Raw genomic sequence first — 17,922 nt, 5'->3', positions numbered from 1 at the left:
ATATCCGTTCCCCTCTGGGGACAGGGAAAGGTGGGAGTCAACACCCACTGTGGACAAAGCTCTATCGCGTCTGTCCAAAAAGGTGGCGCTTCCGTCCCCTGACAGGTCAGCCCTAAAGGAACCTGCAGATCGTAAGCAGGAAAATACATTGAAATCCATTTATGTCACTACGGGTATGCTGCTGAGACCTGCCGTGAGTAGCGCTATTGAAAAGTGGGCAGATAACTTGTCATCTGATATAGATTCCCTGGATAGGGATAGCATTCTTTTGACACTGGGTTATATCAGGGACGCTGCAGCCTACCTAAAGGAAGCTGTGAGGGATATTGGCCTTTTGGGATCAAGGGCAAATGCCATGGCAGTCTCAGCTAGGAGGGTATTGTGGATTCATCAATGGAATGCTGATGCTGACTCTAAGAAGGCTATGGAGTCCCTGCCGTATAAAGGTGGTGTCTTGTTTGGTGACGGCCTCGCTGACATGGTATCTACGGCTACCGCGAGTAAGTCATCATTTCTACCTTATGTCCCTGCACAACAAAAGAAAACGCCCCACTATCAGATGCATACTTTTCGGCTCAATAAATACAAAAAAGGACGAGGGTCTTCCTTCCTTGCTACTAGAGGAAGAGGTAGGGGAAAAAGGTCACCGGCTGTGGCAGGTTCCCAAGAGCAGAAGTCCTCCCCGGCTTCTGCCAAATCCACCGCATGACGCTGTGCCTCCTCTGCGGGAGTCCGCACCGGTGGGGGCACATCTCCAATTCTTCAGTCAAGTCTGGGTTCGCTCGGCCCTGGATCCTTGGGTATTAGAAATAGTGTCCCAGGGGTACAAACTGGAGTTTCAAGACGTGCCCCCTCTCCGATTTTTCAAATCGGCCTTGCCAGCTTCTCTTCCGGAAAGGGAGGTAGTATGCGCTGCAATACAAAAGCTGTGTCAAAATGAAGTCATTGTCACGTTACTCCCGTCACAGCAGGGAGAAGGCTTTTATTCGAGCCTGTTCGTGGTCCCGAAGCCGGATGTCTCGGTCAGACCGATTCTGAACCTAAAATCCCTCAATTTCTATCTAAAAAAATTAAAATTCAAGATGGAATCTCTCTGAGCAGGGATCTCCAGTCTGGAGGAGGGGGGTTTTATGGTGTCCGTCGACATAAAGGATGCCTACATACACGTCCCCATATATCCTCCGCATCAGGCTTACCTGAGGTTTGCTGTTCAGGATTGTCATTATCAATTTCAGACGTTGCCGTTTGGTCTTTCCACGGCTCCGAGGATTTTCACCAAAGTAATGGCGAAAATGATGGTTCTCCTGCGCAAGCAAGGAATCACAATTATCCCGTACTTGGACGATCTCCTGATAAAGGCGAGATCCAAGGAGCAATTACTGAAAGACGTTACTCTCTCCCTGGCAATTCTGCAACAACATGGTTGGCTCCTAAACTTGCCAAAATCACAGTTGGTTCCGACAACACGGCTGTCATTCTTGGGTATGATTCTGGATGCAGAATTACAGAGAGTCTTTCTTCCAGTGGAAAAGGCTCTGGATATCCAGAACATGGTCAAACAGATTCTGGAACCGGCAAGAGTGTCGATTCATCAATGCACTCGGTTGCTGGGGAAGATGGTGGCGGCCTACGAGGCCATTCAGTTTGGCAGGTTCCATGCCAGGGTGTTTCAGTGGGACCTGTTGGACAAGTGGTCCGGGTCTCACATGCACCGGAAAATAATCCTATCTTCCAGGACCAGAATCTCTCTCCTGTGGTGGCTGCACAGCTCTCACCTCCTAGAGGGACGCAGGTTCGGGATCCGGGATTGGATCTTGGTGGCCACAGATGCAAGTTTCCGAGGCCGGGGAGCAGTCACACAGGGGAAAAATTTCCAGGGAAAATGGTCAAGCCAGGAAGCTTGTCTGCACATAAACATTCTGGAATTAAGGGCCATTTACAACGGCATTCTGCAAGAAGAACATCTTCGCGGTCTGCCCGTCTTGATTCAGTTGGACAACATTACAGCAGTGGCGTACGTAAACCGCCAGGGCGGAACAAAGAGCAGAGCGGCAATGGCGGAGGACACAAAAGTTCTTCGCTGGGCGGAAAGACATGCAAGCGCTCTGTCAGCAGTCTTCATTCCAGGCGTGAACAACTGAGAAGCAGACTTCCTCGGCAGACACGATCTCCATCCAGGAGAGTGGGGTCTTCATCAAGAGGTCTTTGCAGGTGTGACAAGTCGTTGGGGAATTCCTCAAATAGACATGATGGCGTCTCGCCTCAACAAGTAACTTCAGAGATATTGTTCCAGGTCGAGGGACCCTCAAGCAATAGCGGTGGACGCCCTAGTGACACCGTGGGTGTTTCTGTTAGTCTATGTGTTCCCTCCACTTCCACTCATTCCAAAGGTGATAAAGATCATAAGAAGAACAAGGGTTCAGGCGATACTCATTGTTCCAGACTGGCCAAGAAGGGCCTGGTATCCGGATCTTCAGGAATTACTCATAGGAGATCCCTGGCCTCTTCTCTACGAGAGGACCTGTTACAGCAAGGACCGTGCGTGTATCAAGACTTACCGCGGCTGCGTTTGACGGCATGGCGTTTGAACGCTAAATCCTAGGCCGAAAGGGTATTCCCAGTGAAGTTATTCCCACACTACTTCAGGCTAGAAAAGAAGTAACGGCGAGGCATTACCACCGTATTTGGAGAAAATATGTGTCTTGGTGTGAATCCAAGAAGGCTCCTACGGAAGAATTTCAGCTGGGGCGTTTTCTCCATTTTTTGCAAGCAGGTGTGGATGCGGGCCTAAAGTTAGGCTCCATTAAAGTACAAATTTCGGCCTTATCAATTTTCTTTCAGAAAGAATTGGCCTCCCTTCCAGAAGTTCAGACCTTCGTGAAAGAAGTGCTGCGCATTCAACCTCCTTTTGTGCCCCCAGTGGCACCGTGGGATCTTAACGTGGTGTTGCAGTTCCTGCAATCTCATTGGTTTGAACCTTTACATAAGGTTGAGCTCAAATTCCTCACTTGGAAAGTGGTCATGCTGTTGGCCTTGGCATCCGCATAGAGGGAGGAGCCAGTTCACACCCATTCAAAGTCTTAAAGTGCCCATGTCTCCTGCGGATCCCGTCTATACCCCATGGTTCTTGAAGCATCCCCAGCATCCTCTACGGACTAAGAGAAAAGGATTTACCGGTAGGTATTAAAATCCTATTATATACAATGTACTCAGTCACTGTGTGTCTCCTACAGATGGATCCCGTAACAGGAATATCCCAGAGAGATGTCCCCGTCCTCTTTATTTCCAGGATTGTACAGAGCAGAATCACAGTGTCCCTCAGGAGGATCAGGTAAGTGGGATTGAGGGTCTCACCAAATACCAGCATGTCAAAGTAACTATTCACTACATTGGTTGTTCTCCACCTGCGGTACTAGTGCCCTCAGGGGTATTAGCTTTAGTGTCAGGGGTACATGAGAAATGTTCTGGAATGCTGGGGTTGGTGCAGGATATCCTGGTGATGACCAGACACAGGGAAAGCACTGTCCATGATTACAGTTTTATTGTACATTTTTCATAAATTTGTAGTATGTGAGAAATATATCTGGGCAATTAGTTCTATTGTGTTATTTATTTTACCCTAGAGCAGGCATTCCCAACCTCAGTCCTCGGGGCACAGTAATGGTCCAGGTTTTAGTGCTATCCAGGCTTCAGCACAGGTGACTTAATTAGTACCTCAGTTATTTTAATTTAACCATCTGTGCTGAAGCCTGGATATCATGAAAACCTGCACTGTTAGTGTGCCCGGAGGACTGTAGTTGGGAATGCCTGTCCTAGAGTATTGCGCGTGTATTGCTTTAATATATTAGAGCTCATAAATATTTTACGGAATAGCAATTATATTCATTAAACATCTATTGCTTTATAAATGTCAATGTACAAATAACACACACGGACTGTAAGGGGGCGACCAGTCGGGGAGTGACTGAGAATCATTACACTATATCACAGGTTCTCAAACTCGGTCCTCAGGACCCCACACAGTGCATGTTTTGCAGGTCTCCTCACAGAATCTCAAGTGAAATAATTAGCTCCACCTGTGGACCTTTTAAAATGTTTCAGTGAGTAATTAATACACCTGTGCACCTGCTGGGTTACCTGTAACACATGCACTGTGTGGGGTCCTGAGGACCGAGTTTGAGAACCACTGCACTATGTGATCTGTACAAAGGCTGTGTGTGTCTGATACTCTGATTGTCTCCTGATTACTCGGAATAGATGAATTCCGGCATTAACAAAGCATTTATTTTTATATGGGTTATGTAGGGTGAAGTTCTGTCTAATATTAAGACGGAAGATCTGGTGGGAGAAGAAGAGCCCAATGTGCCTGATATAAAGGCAGAAGATATAAAGGAGGAAGAAGAGACATATGTGAGGGGTGATCAGCAGTGTAAGGAGGAGGAGATCCCTACAGATATCAGCACAGGTCAGTAATAATCACTAAGTACAGAACAGAGGAGGTTATTCAGATGCTACAGGATTATCGGTACATTGTACATGCACAGGGCCTGTTCTGCATGTGTGAACGGGTCCTGTGATGTAAGAAGCAGGACGGCAGAAGACTGTCAGTGATTGATGGCTGCCGTCTGTGGGGCGGGGTGGGAACGGCGATGGCCCCAGTTTCCCAAAATGGAAGCATATCGCCGCTGTTTGAGGCCAGGTATCTCCATCACTGGACAAAGGTTTCCTGGTATCTGTGTCATGCGGCTTCCTGTCGCACGCTCCTGTTGGTGAGTCCAGTGATCCGATGCTGCGTCCTAGTATGCAGGAGGCGTCTTCTTGTAATAGATGCCTCCTGCTTCTGTACCATATATCGCTATTACTGCTGCTTCCAAGGAAGTGACAGTAACTCCAACCACGTCTGAACCAGGCCCAGAGTCACATATTCTCTATGTTCTGTCTATACAGCAATCTCTATTCCCCCACCCTCCTCTGTCACTACAGACTAACGAGGACAATGTACCTGCCCAGTGGGTGAGTCAGGAGCCATCAGCCCCCATTATACTCCTGCTCTCCCCCTCACATCATGTCACTGTGTGTTACCAGCCCAGAGATCTGACCAGTCTCCTCCCCACACTCTCTGGTGTATCTCATACATCAGGAGCCATCAGCCCCTATTATACTCCTGCTCTCCCCCTCACATCATGTCACTGTGTGTTACCAGCCCAGAGATCTGACCAGTCTCCTCCCCACACTCTCTGGTGTATCTCATACATCAGGAGCCATCAGCCCCCATTATACTCCTGCTCTCCCCCTCACATCATGTCATTGTGTGTTACCAGCCCAGAGATCTGACCAGTCTCCTCCCCACACTCTCTGGTGTATCTCATACATCAGGAGCCATCAGCCCCTATTATACTCCTGCTCTCCTCCTCACATCATGTCACTGTGTGTTACCAGCCCAGAGATCTGACCAGTCTCCTCCCCACACTCTCTCTGGTGTATGTCATACATCAGGAGCCATCAGCCCCTATTATACTCCTGCTCTCTCCCCCTCACATCATGTCACTGTGTGTTACCAGCCCAGAGATCTGACCAGTCTCCTCCCCACACTCTCTGGTGTATCTCATACATCAGGAGCCATCAGCCCCTATTATACTCCTGCTCTCTCCCCCTCACATCATGTCACTGTGTGTTACCAGCCCAGAGATCTGACCAGTCCCCTCCCCACACTCTCTGGTGCATCTCATACATCAGGAGCCATAAGCCACTATTATACTCCTGCTCTCCCCCTCACATCATGTCACTGTGTATTACACACCATGACCATCATCTAAAATTAGACATTGGAGTAAATCCCAAGCAATTAGGCTAAAATGGTTGTGGCCATTTTGTCCTTATTACTTATTATTATTTCTCTTACGTCCTAGAGGATGCTGGGGTCCATATTAGTACCATGGGGTATAGACGGGTCCACCAGGAGCCATTGGCACTTTAAGCGTTTAATAGTGTGGGCTGGCTCCTCCCTCTATGCCCCTCCTACCAGACTCAGTTTAGAAAATGTGCCCAGGGAGCTGGTCACAGCTAGGGGAGCTCTACAGAGTTCTCTTGGTAAAAGTTTAATTTCTTTATTCAGAGTTTATTTTTTGTACAGGGAGGCTGCTGGCGACAGTCTCTCTGCAGCGTGGGACTGAGGAAGGGGAGCAGTATCCACCCTGCGGGGTTTTGAGCCACTGCTCCCGCTGACTGGACGTGAAGCTCCAGAGGGGTCTGATTGCGCCCCGCCGCAGGGGAACGCTCGCCCCGGCAGCCAGCCGCCACCCCCTTAGAGAGCTGAAAATAGGCGAGTGGGTCACTGTCCCCCCTTGCAAGCGGGAGGACAGTGTGAAGAAGGCGGCTATGGGTAGGCGCGCTCCGGGAAGGCTCAGCGGTACTACGGTGCAACGCTGGGGAGGAGGGGGGGCGCCCTGGGCCAGTTTTGGACCCAAAACTGACCAAGAACAGCCTGTCGGGGTCTAAGGATCCAAGCCAGTATAAACACCTCCGGCCAGTATAATCTGTACAGAGCGGGAAGACAGCGCCATTGAGGGGGCGGAGCTTCTCCTCAGAGCGGACCCAGCAGCGTTCAGCGCCATTTTCCAGCCTGCAGCTCACTGCCAGTGGATGCCAGGACCCAAAACTGACCAAGAACAGCCTGTCGGGGTCTAAGGATCCAAGCCAGTATAAACACCTCCGGCCAGTATAATCTGTACAGAGCGGGAAGACAGCGCCATTGAGGGGGCAGAGCTTCTCCTCAGAGCGGACCCAGCAGCGTTCAGCGCCATTTTCCAGCCTGCAGCTCACTGCCAGTGGATGCCAGGACCCAAAACTGACCAAGAACAGCCTGTCGGGGTCTAAGGATCCAAGCCAGTATAAACACCTCCGGCCAGTATAATCTGTACAGAGCGGGAAGACAGCGCCATTAAGGGGGCGGAGCTTCTCCTCAGAGCGGACCCAGCAGCGTTCAGCGCCATTTTCCAGCCTGCAGCTCACTGCCAGTGGATGCCAGGACCCAAAACTGACCAAGAACAGCCTGTCGGGGTCTAAGGATCCAAGCCAGTATAAACGCCTCCGGCCAGTATAATCTGTACAGAGCGGGAAGACAGCGCCATTGAGGGGGCGGAGCTTCTCAGAGTGGACCCAGCAGCGTTCAGCGCCATTTTCCAGCCTGCAGCTCACTGCCAGTGGATGCCAGGTCCCTCCTGCACGACTCCAGCTATCTGTACGGTACCAGGGGGTTGTAGAAGGGGGAGGAGATGGTGTTAAGACTGTGTCACCTATTAAGGGACACAGTCAGCGCGGGTTGGGGTCGCCCTATACTCTAATAGCGCTGTGTGTGGGTTGGCTCCAATCTCTGTGTCTCTCTGCCATTCTTAAGGGGGGAAACTCTGTCTGCCAGTACCCTGTGTGATTGGGGGGTGCTTAGTGTGTGTGACAACATGTCTAGGGACACTGTTTCATATGCTGCAGAGGATTTGTCTTCCCAGGAAGACTCTATTCCATGTAATCAGGATTGCACTGTTTTAGCACAGATCCCACTTAGTGAGCCAGAATGGTTGTTCTCTCTGAGGGGGACTATTTCTCTTTCATCCACTAGGGGACACTGGAGTCCTATACAGTAGGGGTGTGAAGCCTTGAACAGGAGGTGTGGCACAATCTAAAATTAGCATTGTCTGCACAGCCGGCTCCTCCCCCTTCACATCCCTCCTCCCTCAGTTTGAAAAATTGTGCTGGAGGTTCAGCACGTGGGAGCACTGGGCTCCTGACAAAAAACTATTAAAAGTGTGCTGCGTCCACCTAATAAAAGGGAGACAAGGCTACTTATTGGAAGAGACAAAGATCCCTATTGAAGGGACCTGCATCTCTTCACAGGAGATCCTCATCGACTTGGGCAAGTGAGTACAACGTTTACAAAGAGCCCAAGTAGTGTTAGATTTTTATTTTTTTAACTTTATTTATTTTATGTATCATTTCCCTGATTAGAAGCTTAGATAGAAAGAAACCGCTCCAGCTAGCCAGCAAGAGCAGCAAGGCGTAGCCAACAGCAGGGAGACAGCGCAGGGCTTACAAGACAGTCTCCCCTAGCAGCTGCGCAGAGGGTCCGTGGTCACGGAGAGGCGCCGCTACGGGACCCGATAAGAGCGGTCCCGGCGCGCGCCAGCCAGCGGGGAAGGACGCGACAGAGACAAAGATCTCTGCCGCACAGCTGACAAGACTCCCTCAGCCGCGGTCAGGGGGAGACGGGCAGGGGAGCGCACAGAGCGGAACGCACAGCCAGCGGCAGCGGGGACCTGTATAACGGACCTCTGGTAAGAGATACCAGTGGGGGACACAGCGCTGTTTAGCATAGCGCATAAGGGGAAACTCAGTGGCGCCCATTTTAATACTCAAGGGCGCCAAAAATCTCACTTCACTATCTAGTACCCCCTGCTGGTGAGATGTATATTTATAATCATAGCTCCCCCTACTGGTAAAATAGATATTAGTGATTAGAAAGAACTAATAGCTCCCCCTGCTGTTGTAAAAATATAATGTTCTCTGAGGATCTCCTGAAAACTAATTTCTGATTATATTTCAAAGGAATTCTGTTTCAAAGATCCTGACGAAAATACGCGGAAGCAAGCGGATACCAACTCTAACATCGTAGCTGATTTAACAGTTGCGGTGTGAGGGTTGCGAGTCGGCTGGTGTTTTATTTATTTATTTTTACATTTTTATTTAATCTTTTAATGTAAAAAATATTTTGACCTGATCGTTTTATATAACAGACAGGTAATTGCCAGCCGGATCCAATACCTTCGCTTCCGTCTTCTCCCACTCTTTCTCTTCCTAGTTTAAAGGGTGAAAGCGCGGTGAGTTAACCTGATAAAGGGTTTAAAAACAACATGTCTAAGGCAACCAAGACCTCCAAGACCTGTTATGTTTGTACGAGATGTAACAAGAAGAGCACGCGGGTTGGCAGCTCCGGGGGTGTGCGACTCCTGCGTAGACAAGGACGCTCCACCTGGGAGCAGTGCTCTGGCTAGGCCATGGGAAGACAACCTTGCTAATAGAATCTCCAAGGAGATGGCAGAATCGCGCATACAACAATCGGAATGGGCTGCGGGATTCTCAAAGACGATGGAGGAATTTCTCATCAAGTTAACGCCGCCCGCACACGCAGAGACGAGTGTGCGCAAAGCTGTTAAAAGAACTCTTCCTATTATACCAGAATCAGAGGAGGATGACGGGTTTTCTTCTTGATACGGAGGAAGGTGAGTTAATTGAACCTAACCTAGACGCCGATTTTCCAGAAGAGGACTCTGCAATTTCAGGTCTGGACTCCTTAATTGACGCGGTAAAGGAGATCCTAAGCTTTAAGGACGAGGAAATACGGGAGCCGGAAGATTTCGATTTGTTCGAATCCCAAAAGCCGCGTTCAGCAGTGTTTCCCATTCCTAAATCCCTCCAATCTCAGATGGAGGAGGCTTGGAAACAACCTGACAGACCCTTTCAATTTCCAAAACGGTTTCACGTAACTTATCCCCTACCTAAGGGTGTAATGGACAAGTGGGAGTCTCCGCCGGTAGTGGATGCTTCCCTAGGAAGGTTGTCAAAGAAGACAATCTTACCAATTCCGAACGTAACTACTTTAAAGGATGCGTCAGACCATAAAGTTGACACTGCGTTAAAGTCAATTTTTGTAGCAGCTGGTGCAGCGCAGCGCCCTGCGATCATCTGTGCTTGGGTCAACAAGGCCATGGGTGCATGGTCCGGGCGTGTTGTACAAGCTATTGAGGAAGAAAATAGCTTAGAAGAGATTACCCAACTGGCGGAACACATTCGAGAATCTGCTTCATACTTGTGTCAAGCTTCTAAGGATATTAGCAGAATAGCGTCGCGCATATCGGCATCGGCCATATCGGCTAGAAGGATTTTATGGCTCAGAGAATAGCAAGGAGATTCTGACACAAAGAAAGCGGTAGAATCCATCCCCCTTGGGGGTGAAATGCTGTTCGGACCAGAATTGGACAAGTGGATTTTGCAGGCTACAGCGGGGAAGTCCACTTTTCTGCCTACTCCTTATACGAGAACCGCTCCACAGACTAGGAGAGGTTATTCGGGACCAGCGTTTAATTCATTTAGATCACAGTCCTTTCGAGCCCGAGGAAGGGGTTTCGGTGCACAAGCACGTGGGGGCAGAGGTAGAGGCCGCTCACAGGCAGCAACAAGAAAGCAGGATAAACCTGCTGACAAGACCGTGGCATGACGGCCTCCCAGCTCACCTGGGGTCCCCCTTGGTGGGCGGCCGAGTGGAAGGTTTTCAGGACATCTGGGCCAAAACCTCACCGGAACTTTGGGTGAACAACTTAATCTCACAGGGATACAAACTGGAATTTCAACAGAGGCCACACAGTCAGTTTTTTACAACAGGATTGCCTCAGTGCCCTCAAAAGGCGAGGGTGCTACGGGCAGCAATTCTAAAATTGCTACAGGCAGAGGTTGTTATTCCGGTTCCCGCTTCTCAGAGAGGAACGGGGTTTTATTCAAATCTTTTTGTCGTGCCAAAGCCAGACCAATACTCAATTTAAAAGTTCTCAACCAATTTTTAAGAGTCTACAAATTCAAGATGGAATCAATCCAATCGGTCATTGCAGGCTTAGAACAGGGCGAGTTCATGGTATCCATGGACATAAAAGATGCATATCTGCATATTCCAATCTGGACTCCTCACCAGGCTTACTTAAGGTTCGCACTGGTGGCGGATCACTACCAATTCCGGGCCTTGCCGTTCGGTCTAGCATCAGCCCCAAGAATTTTCACAAAGATCATGGCGATCATGGTCGCAGGACTGAGACTGTTGGGGGTCACGAGTATACCTTATCTGGACGATTTACTGATCAAGGCTCCATCTCAAAATCAACTGCTCAAGGATGTTCAGACATCCCATCAATTTTTAATTCAACATGGATGGATTGTCAATTTCCAAAAGTCCAACCTCATACCGACCCAACGGATTCAATTCCTCGGTCTCATCTTGGACACGGTCCTATTACGTGTGTTCCTACCAGAGAACAAGGTCCAGGACCTACAGAGATTAGTGGCTCAGGTACTGAGGACGCAAACCGTTTCTCTGCACCTCTGTGTGCAACTTCTCGGGAAGATGGTGGCGTCATTCGAAGCTTTCCAGTACGGCAGACTTCATTCCCGACCATTCCAACTAAACCTCATTGCTCAGGGAGCAGGCTCGCACTGGCTTCTCCATCGGAGAATCCGACTTCAACCACAGGTACGGGTCTCCTTGATATGGTGGTCGTTACACAAGAACCTTGCAGCCGGCAAGAAATGCGGCATTTGGGATTGGAGGATCCTGACGACGGACGCCAGTCTCAGAGGTTGGGGAGCCGTCCTAGAGGACCATCAGTTTCAAGGACGGTGGACGCTACAGGAGAGCAAACTACCCATAAATATCCTCGAACTAAGAGCAGTTTACAATGCACTTCTCTTAGCAGAAGACCTAGTCATGAATCAACACATCAGGGTTCAGTCAGACAATGTCACGACGACGGCTTACATAAACCGTCAAGGAGGAACAAAGAGCAGGATGGCGTTAAAGGAAGCCACAAAGATCTTGTTGTGGGCAGAAAGGCGAGACATCATTCTCTCGGCAGTGTTCATTCCAGGTGTGGAGAACTGGGAAGCAGATTACCTCAGTCGCCAGGACATGCATCCTGGAGAGTGGTGCCTTCATCCACGGATTTTCAACATGATTGTGAGAAGATGGGGGCTGCCTCAGGTGGACCTAATGGCGTCTCGACAAAACCATCAACTGCCCAGATATGTATCAAGGACCCGAGATCCAGCAGCAGAAGGAGTGGACGCATTAACACTTCCTTGGTGTTACAGGAGGGTTTACATATTTCCCCCATTCCCAATCATACCCAGGGTTCTAAAAAGGGTAAAACGGGAACGAGTGTGGGTCATTCTAATCGCACCAGACTGGCCCCGCAGGAGTTGGTACTCCGACCTGCGGGGGTTACTTGCGGAAGATCCTTGGAGGTTACCTCAGAGAGAGGACCTGCTATCTCAGGGACCGTTCCTACACCCCGACCTGAACAGGCTGCGTTTGACGGCGTGGCTATTGAAACCCGGATCTTAAGAAACAGAGGGATTCCACGAACGGCCATTCCCTACAATGATTGCCGCTAGGAAAGCGGTCACAGCCAGGCACTACTACAGGATTTGGAGACGGTACATGGCTTGGTGTCAGGAGCGCGGATGGAATTCAACGAACTTCCATTTGTCTCGACTTCTACTTTTCCTTCAGGCCGGCCTAGAGGGAGGGCTCAGACTAGGCTCTTTGAAGGTTCAGATTTCGGCTCTCTCCATCCTTTTTCAACAGCGGCTAGCATCCTTGCCAGAGATTCAGACCTTTTTACAAGGGGTTCTGAGGATTCAACCCCCTTTTCGTCCTCCCACGGCACCATGGGACTTAAATTTGGTGTTAGAATATTTGAAGTCACCGACTTTTGAGCCGTTGACAAGAACAAACCTGAAATATCTCTCTTGGAAGGTCACGTTATTACTTGCCTTGGCTTCGGCTAGGCGGGTTTCTGAGTTGGGAGCCTTATCCTGTAAGAGTCCTTTCTTAGTTTTTCATGAGGATAGGGCGGAATTACGTACAAGAGCAGACTTCCTTCCGAAGGTGGTTTCGGGTTTTCACGTAAACCAGCCAATAGTGGTCCCATCCTTGCAGGGTCTCACAGATGAGGACGTGTCATTGGATATTGTCCGAGCTTTACGGGTATACGTACAGGTTACGTCGTCTTTCAGAAAGTCGGACCATTTGTTTGTTCTTTATGATGGGCCAAAGAAGGGTTGGCCGGCATCTAAGCAGTCTTTGTCTAGATGGATTAGACTTGCCATTCGGCAAGCTTATATTTCCTGTGGCAAACAGGTTCCGGTTCAGACGGGTGCTCATACTACCCGATCAGTGGGTGCCTCGTGAGCGGCTGCCAGGGGTGCTTCCACTACTCAACTTTGCAGAGTGGCGACGTGGTCTTCAGCCCACACGTTCGCGAAATTTTACAAGTTTGATACTTTTGCGTCCGGAGAATCTAAGTTCGGACGTTTAGTTTTGCAGGCCACCGACAGCACTCCCTCCCTGGGGGAAAACTTTGGGACGTCCCCTACTGTATAGGACTCCAGTGTCCCCTAGTGGATGAAAGAGAAAAGAGGATTTTGGTACTTACCGATAAATCCATTTCTCTGAATCCTCTATGGGACACTGGACGCCCGCCTCGGTGCTGTCAACCTGCTGTGTTCAAAGTTCTTGTTTTAAACAGTTCGTACAAACAGCGTTAGTTATTCGGTTAAGAGTTCTTGGCCGCTGTTTGATATGTTGTACGGTTCGGTTCCTCGCCATGTGCTATAGTGTCATGTCCTATTCTCTCAGTCAAATTTTTCAAACTGAGGGAGGAGGGATGTGAAGGGGGAGGAGCCGGCTATGCAGACAATGCTAATTATAGATTGTGCCACACCTCCGGTTCAAGGCTTCACACCCCTACTGTATAGGACTCCAGTGTCCCCTAGAGGATTCAGAGAAATGGATTTATCGGTAAGTACCAAAATCCTCTTTTCTCAGATTTCTTATAGGGTTACTAGGACCGAACATGCCACTCAGGTCCTTCAGTCCTCTATGGTTGTATGGTCTGATACTGCCTCCTCGGGGTCCCCTGCGGTACATTCTCACAAACGTGCACTTGCAATTCTGCAGGATGACACGGACACAGACTCTGACATGGCTGACGGTGATGGGGATGTATTGAGGAGGGCGGCATCACTTGCCAAGGGGGTGCAGTTGATGATTGAGGCTGTAAGAGATGTTTTACACATTTCGGACACAGCTCCGGAACAGGTGTAGGAGGCCTTCTTTATGGATAATAAGAAGCCCCCCCTCACCTTCCCGGCGTCCAAATAATTGAATGCTATCTTTGAAAAGGCCTGGGAAACTCCAGAAAAGAAATTCCAGATTCCTAAGAGTGTCTTGGTTGCTTTTCCTTTCCCTGTAGAAGATAGGAAGAGATGGGAGTCCCCACCGATAGTCGACGCCACTGTCTCCAGGCTGTCAAAACAGGTGGTGTTACCATCCCGGGGTCCACTGTGTAAAAGTACCCGGCAGATCGCAAGGTGGATGCTACGCTAAAATCCATTTACACGGCTTCTGGGGCTATATTGCGGCCTATGATAGCCTGTGCTTGGATTGCAAAAGCTATTGCCAGGTGGTCAATCACTCTTCAGGAGGAATCAACTACGCTGGATAAAGGTGAGGTTGATTTATTTTTACGTAATATTCAGGATTCTGCAGGGTTCCTGGTGGATTCCATGAAGGACCTGGGTTCCATGGCGGCTGGGATCTCCTCCATGTCCGTCTCGGCTCGCAGGGGTCTCTGGCTGCGCAACTGGTTTGCGGACGTGGAATCTAGGAAAAGTGTGGAGGGCCTGCCGTATAAAGGTCAGGCTCTCTTTGGGGAGGTGCTGGATGTGTGAATTGCCACGGCTACCGCGGGTACTTCTCCTTTTCTCCCCTCGGCTGCACCAGCTACAAAGAAGCATTTTACACCTGCCAGGTCACAGTCCTTTCGGCCCGCGAAGTCTAGAAAGAGCAAGCCTTCAAATACCTTCTTCAGAGGTGGTCGAGCCAAAGAAAAGAAACCTGCTCCCGCAGGTTCCCAAACCCAGAAGCCCACTTCTGATACCACCAAGTCCTCCGCATGATGGTGGACAGCTAGGCCTGGAGGAAGGTCAGGTGGGGGCGAGACTCCGACAGTTCAGCCACGTCTGGGCGTCGTCTGGTCTGGATCCCTGGGTCCTGGATATAGTGTCCAGGGGGTACAGACTGGAGTTCCAAGATCCCCCGCCTCACCGTTTCTTCAAGTCAGGCTTGCCGGCGCTGCTGGCAGACAGAACAGTTCTTCTGAATGCCATCAGGAAATTGGTGGTGACGGAGGTAATTGTTCCGGTTCCACCTTAACAGTGGAACAAGGGTTATTATTCGAACCTTTTCGTGGTACCGAAACCGGATGGTTCGGTATGGCCTATTCTAAACCTCCCCAGGCTCTAGCAGCAAATCTGGATCTTTCTGCTATACTGGGTGCCTGTGAAGATCCCTCTTCCCTAGTCCGTTATTATAATAGGGATGTTATGGCTGCTATTGATATTATCGCCCCTGTGCGTATAAGACCTCGTAAACCACAACGTCAAGCTCCATGGTTCGACAACAGTGTTAGTGAACTCAAGAAAGGGGGGCGTAGACTGGAAAGACGATGGAGGAAGACTAACCTAGTGGATGACAAAATAAAACTAATAAAAGCATAACGAAGAATATCAATCGACAAAAACTCGTAAGAAATCACAGTTCCTGTCAAATGAGATCACAGCAGCAAACAATAGGCCAGCTCAACTTTTCCGCACAGTGATGCTTTGCAAGCCAGCATGCCTGCAGACTGATGAAACCCTCTCCCAGGCAAGATGCAACAAGTTTGCAAACTTCTTTGCAGATAAAATATCCACCATCCGGGCTGGAATCTCCACAGTGCCATCAAAGGAGTGCCAAACTACAAAGCCTGCCAATATAAGCTACCTGCCTTCATGGACCAGCTTTGACCCAGTGGATGTAAAGGACACTGCTGAAATTGCTCGGATTTTGCGTCCCACCGCCTGTGATCTGGACCCGGCCTCAACGGTTGTATGGATATAATTGGTCCTGTCTTTGCAAAAATTGTTCGATGCTCTTTGCAGACAGGCATTTTTCTTGGGACCCTAAGGGAAGCAATTGTTAGACCGCTTCTTAAAAAACCTAATTTAGATCCCGACTGCATGACCAACTACAGACCGGTATCAAATCTTCCTTTCCTAGGAAAGGTTATTGAGAAAGTGATTGCAAATCAACTAGAAACCCGCCTGACAACCCATGATATTTATGATCCATTCCAATCAGGATTCAGGAGAAGACATAGCACTGAAACAGCCCTGGTGTGTGTGTTAAATGATCTTCTGATGGCAAGAGACAGAAGTGATTGTTCAATATTAATCCTTCTGGATCTCTCGGCAGCATTTGATACCGTGGACCATGGGTTTATGATTGAGCGACTGATACATTTCTGTGGTCTGGATGGCACAGTCCTAAGCTGGTTCAAATCATTTCTTACAGGTAGGTCACAGAGAGTATCGTCTGATCCCACAAGGTTCTATACTATCCCCCATGCTTTTTGCAGTATATATGCTCCCATTGGGTGAAATAATCAGGCGCCATGGCTTGGTCTACCACTGCTATGCAGATGATACACAACTGTACTTGCCCTTGGCTCCGGGCACTGATAACCCAATAGCAACCCTAAATGGCTGTCTAGCTGAGCTCCAGGAGTGGATGAGTGCCAGTTGGCTGCGACTGAACCCGGATAAAACAGAGGTCCTTATGATACGACTGCAACATCAAAGGACAAGACTGCAGCATAGCCAACCAACTGGACTTACACTCGGGGATTCAGAATTACAGACCAGTGATCGTGTGCGGAATATTGGCATTGTCCTGGATGGTGGCTTGACACTTAAACATCAGATATCAGCCACAATCAAATCCTCATTCTTTCACCTGAGGAACATAGCCAGAATCAAGCACTTAATTCCCTCAGATGATCTGCCAAAAGTCATACATGCTTTTGTATCATCTCGATTAGACTACTGTAATGCCCTCTACCTTGGTCTCCCAGCAGAAGAAATTGCACCGCTTACAGCTGGTGCAAAACACAGCTGCCAGGCTGTTAACCAACCAGCCCCGTTCTAGCCACATAACACCCATCCTCTACTCCCTTCACTGGCTGCCTGTAAGATGGCGAATCATCTTCAAGATTGGCTTACTGAGTTTCAAAGCATTACATGACCAGGACCCAAGGTACCTGAAGCAGCTTCTGACCCCATACTGCCCCACTCGATTACTGCGATCTGTAGATGAAGGACTTTTAGCAGTACCTAGAATCTCCCGTAATTCATCTGGGGGTCGAGCGTTTAGTTATGCGGCTCCGACTTTATGGAACTCACTTCCCCGCACAGTGCGAGAGGCCCCTACTATAGAATCCTTCAAAAGTAGACTCAAGACTTTCCTGTTTACTCAAGCATTTCCATAATGTCCCTTTTAGTATCTTCATGCTTCTGTATTTTATGAAAATGCACTTCATTATTTTCTGTACTATATTATGCTATATATCTGTTAAGCGCCTTGAGTCCTATTGGAGAAAGAGCGCTATATAAATAAAATTATTATTAAAGTCTTTGAACCCTTATCTCATGGAGTTCAAAATCAAGATGGAATCTCTGAGAGCTGTCATCTCAGGACTGACTGAGGGGGAGTTCCTGCTGTCGCTGGACATCAAGGATGCTTACCTCCACATTCCCATTTGGACGCCGCATCAGGCATACCTCAGGTTTGCACTGTTGGACGATCACTATCAGTACCAGGCGCTGCCGTTTGTCCTCTCCACAGCACCAAGGATGTTCACCAAGGTGATGGCGGAGATGATGGTTCTCCTCCGCACACAGGGGGTGAACATAATTCCATATCTGGACGATCTCCTAATCAAGGCGTCGTCCAGGGAGAAGTTGTTGCAATCTATCGCGCTCTCGACACAGCTGCTCCGGAAACATGGTTGGATCCTGAATCTTCCAAAGTCTCATCTGGAGCCGACAAGGCGGCTGTCTTTCCTGGGTATGATCCTCAACACGGAGGTGCAGAGCGTTTTTCTCCCGATGGAGAATGCATTGGTGATTCAGTCAAAGGTTCGGGATGTCTTAAAGCCTACCCGGGTTTCGGTTCATCAATGCATCCGCCTTCTGGTGAAAATGGTTGCCACCTACGAGGCTCTGCAA

At 49.2% G+C, this 17,922-nt stretch overlaps 1 protein-coding gene across 1 annotated transcript in view; it reads left to right on the top strand.

The window, feature by feature from the left end:
* The window catches only part of LOC134983988 (oocyte zinc finger protein XlCOF6-like), a 136,454-nt gene that overhangs the window by 13,347 nt on the left and 105,185 nt on the right, over nt 1-17,922 (top strand). The window contains exons 4-5 of the mRNA XM_063949652.1: nt 3,234-3,331; nt 4,306-4,465. Coding sequence (XP_063805722.1) covers nt 3,234-3,331; nt 4,306-4,465 — 258 coding nt within the window. The remainder of the gene's footprint in view (nt 1-3,233; nt 3,332-4,305; nt 4,466-17,922) is intronic.

This window comes from Pseudophryne corroboree (assembly GCF_028390025.1).
Source record: "Pseudophryne corroboree isolate aPseCor3 chromosome 3 unlocalized genomic scaffold, aPseCor3.hap2 SUPER_3_unloc_3, whole genome shotgun sequence".
NCBI classification, from domain to species: Eukaryota; Metazoa; Chordata; class Amphibia; order Anura; family Myobatrachidae; genus Pseudophryne; species Pseudophryne corroboree.
Note: the sequence above shows the minus strand (reverse complement) of the source record. Positions and strands in the feature narration are given on the sequence as shown.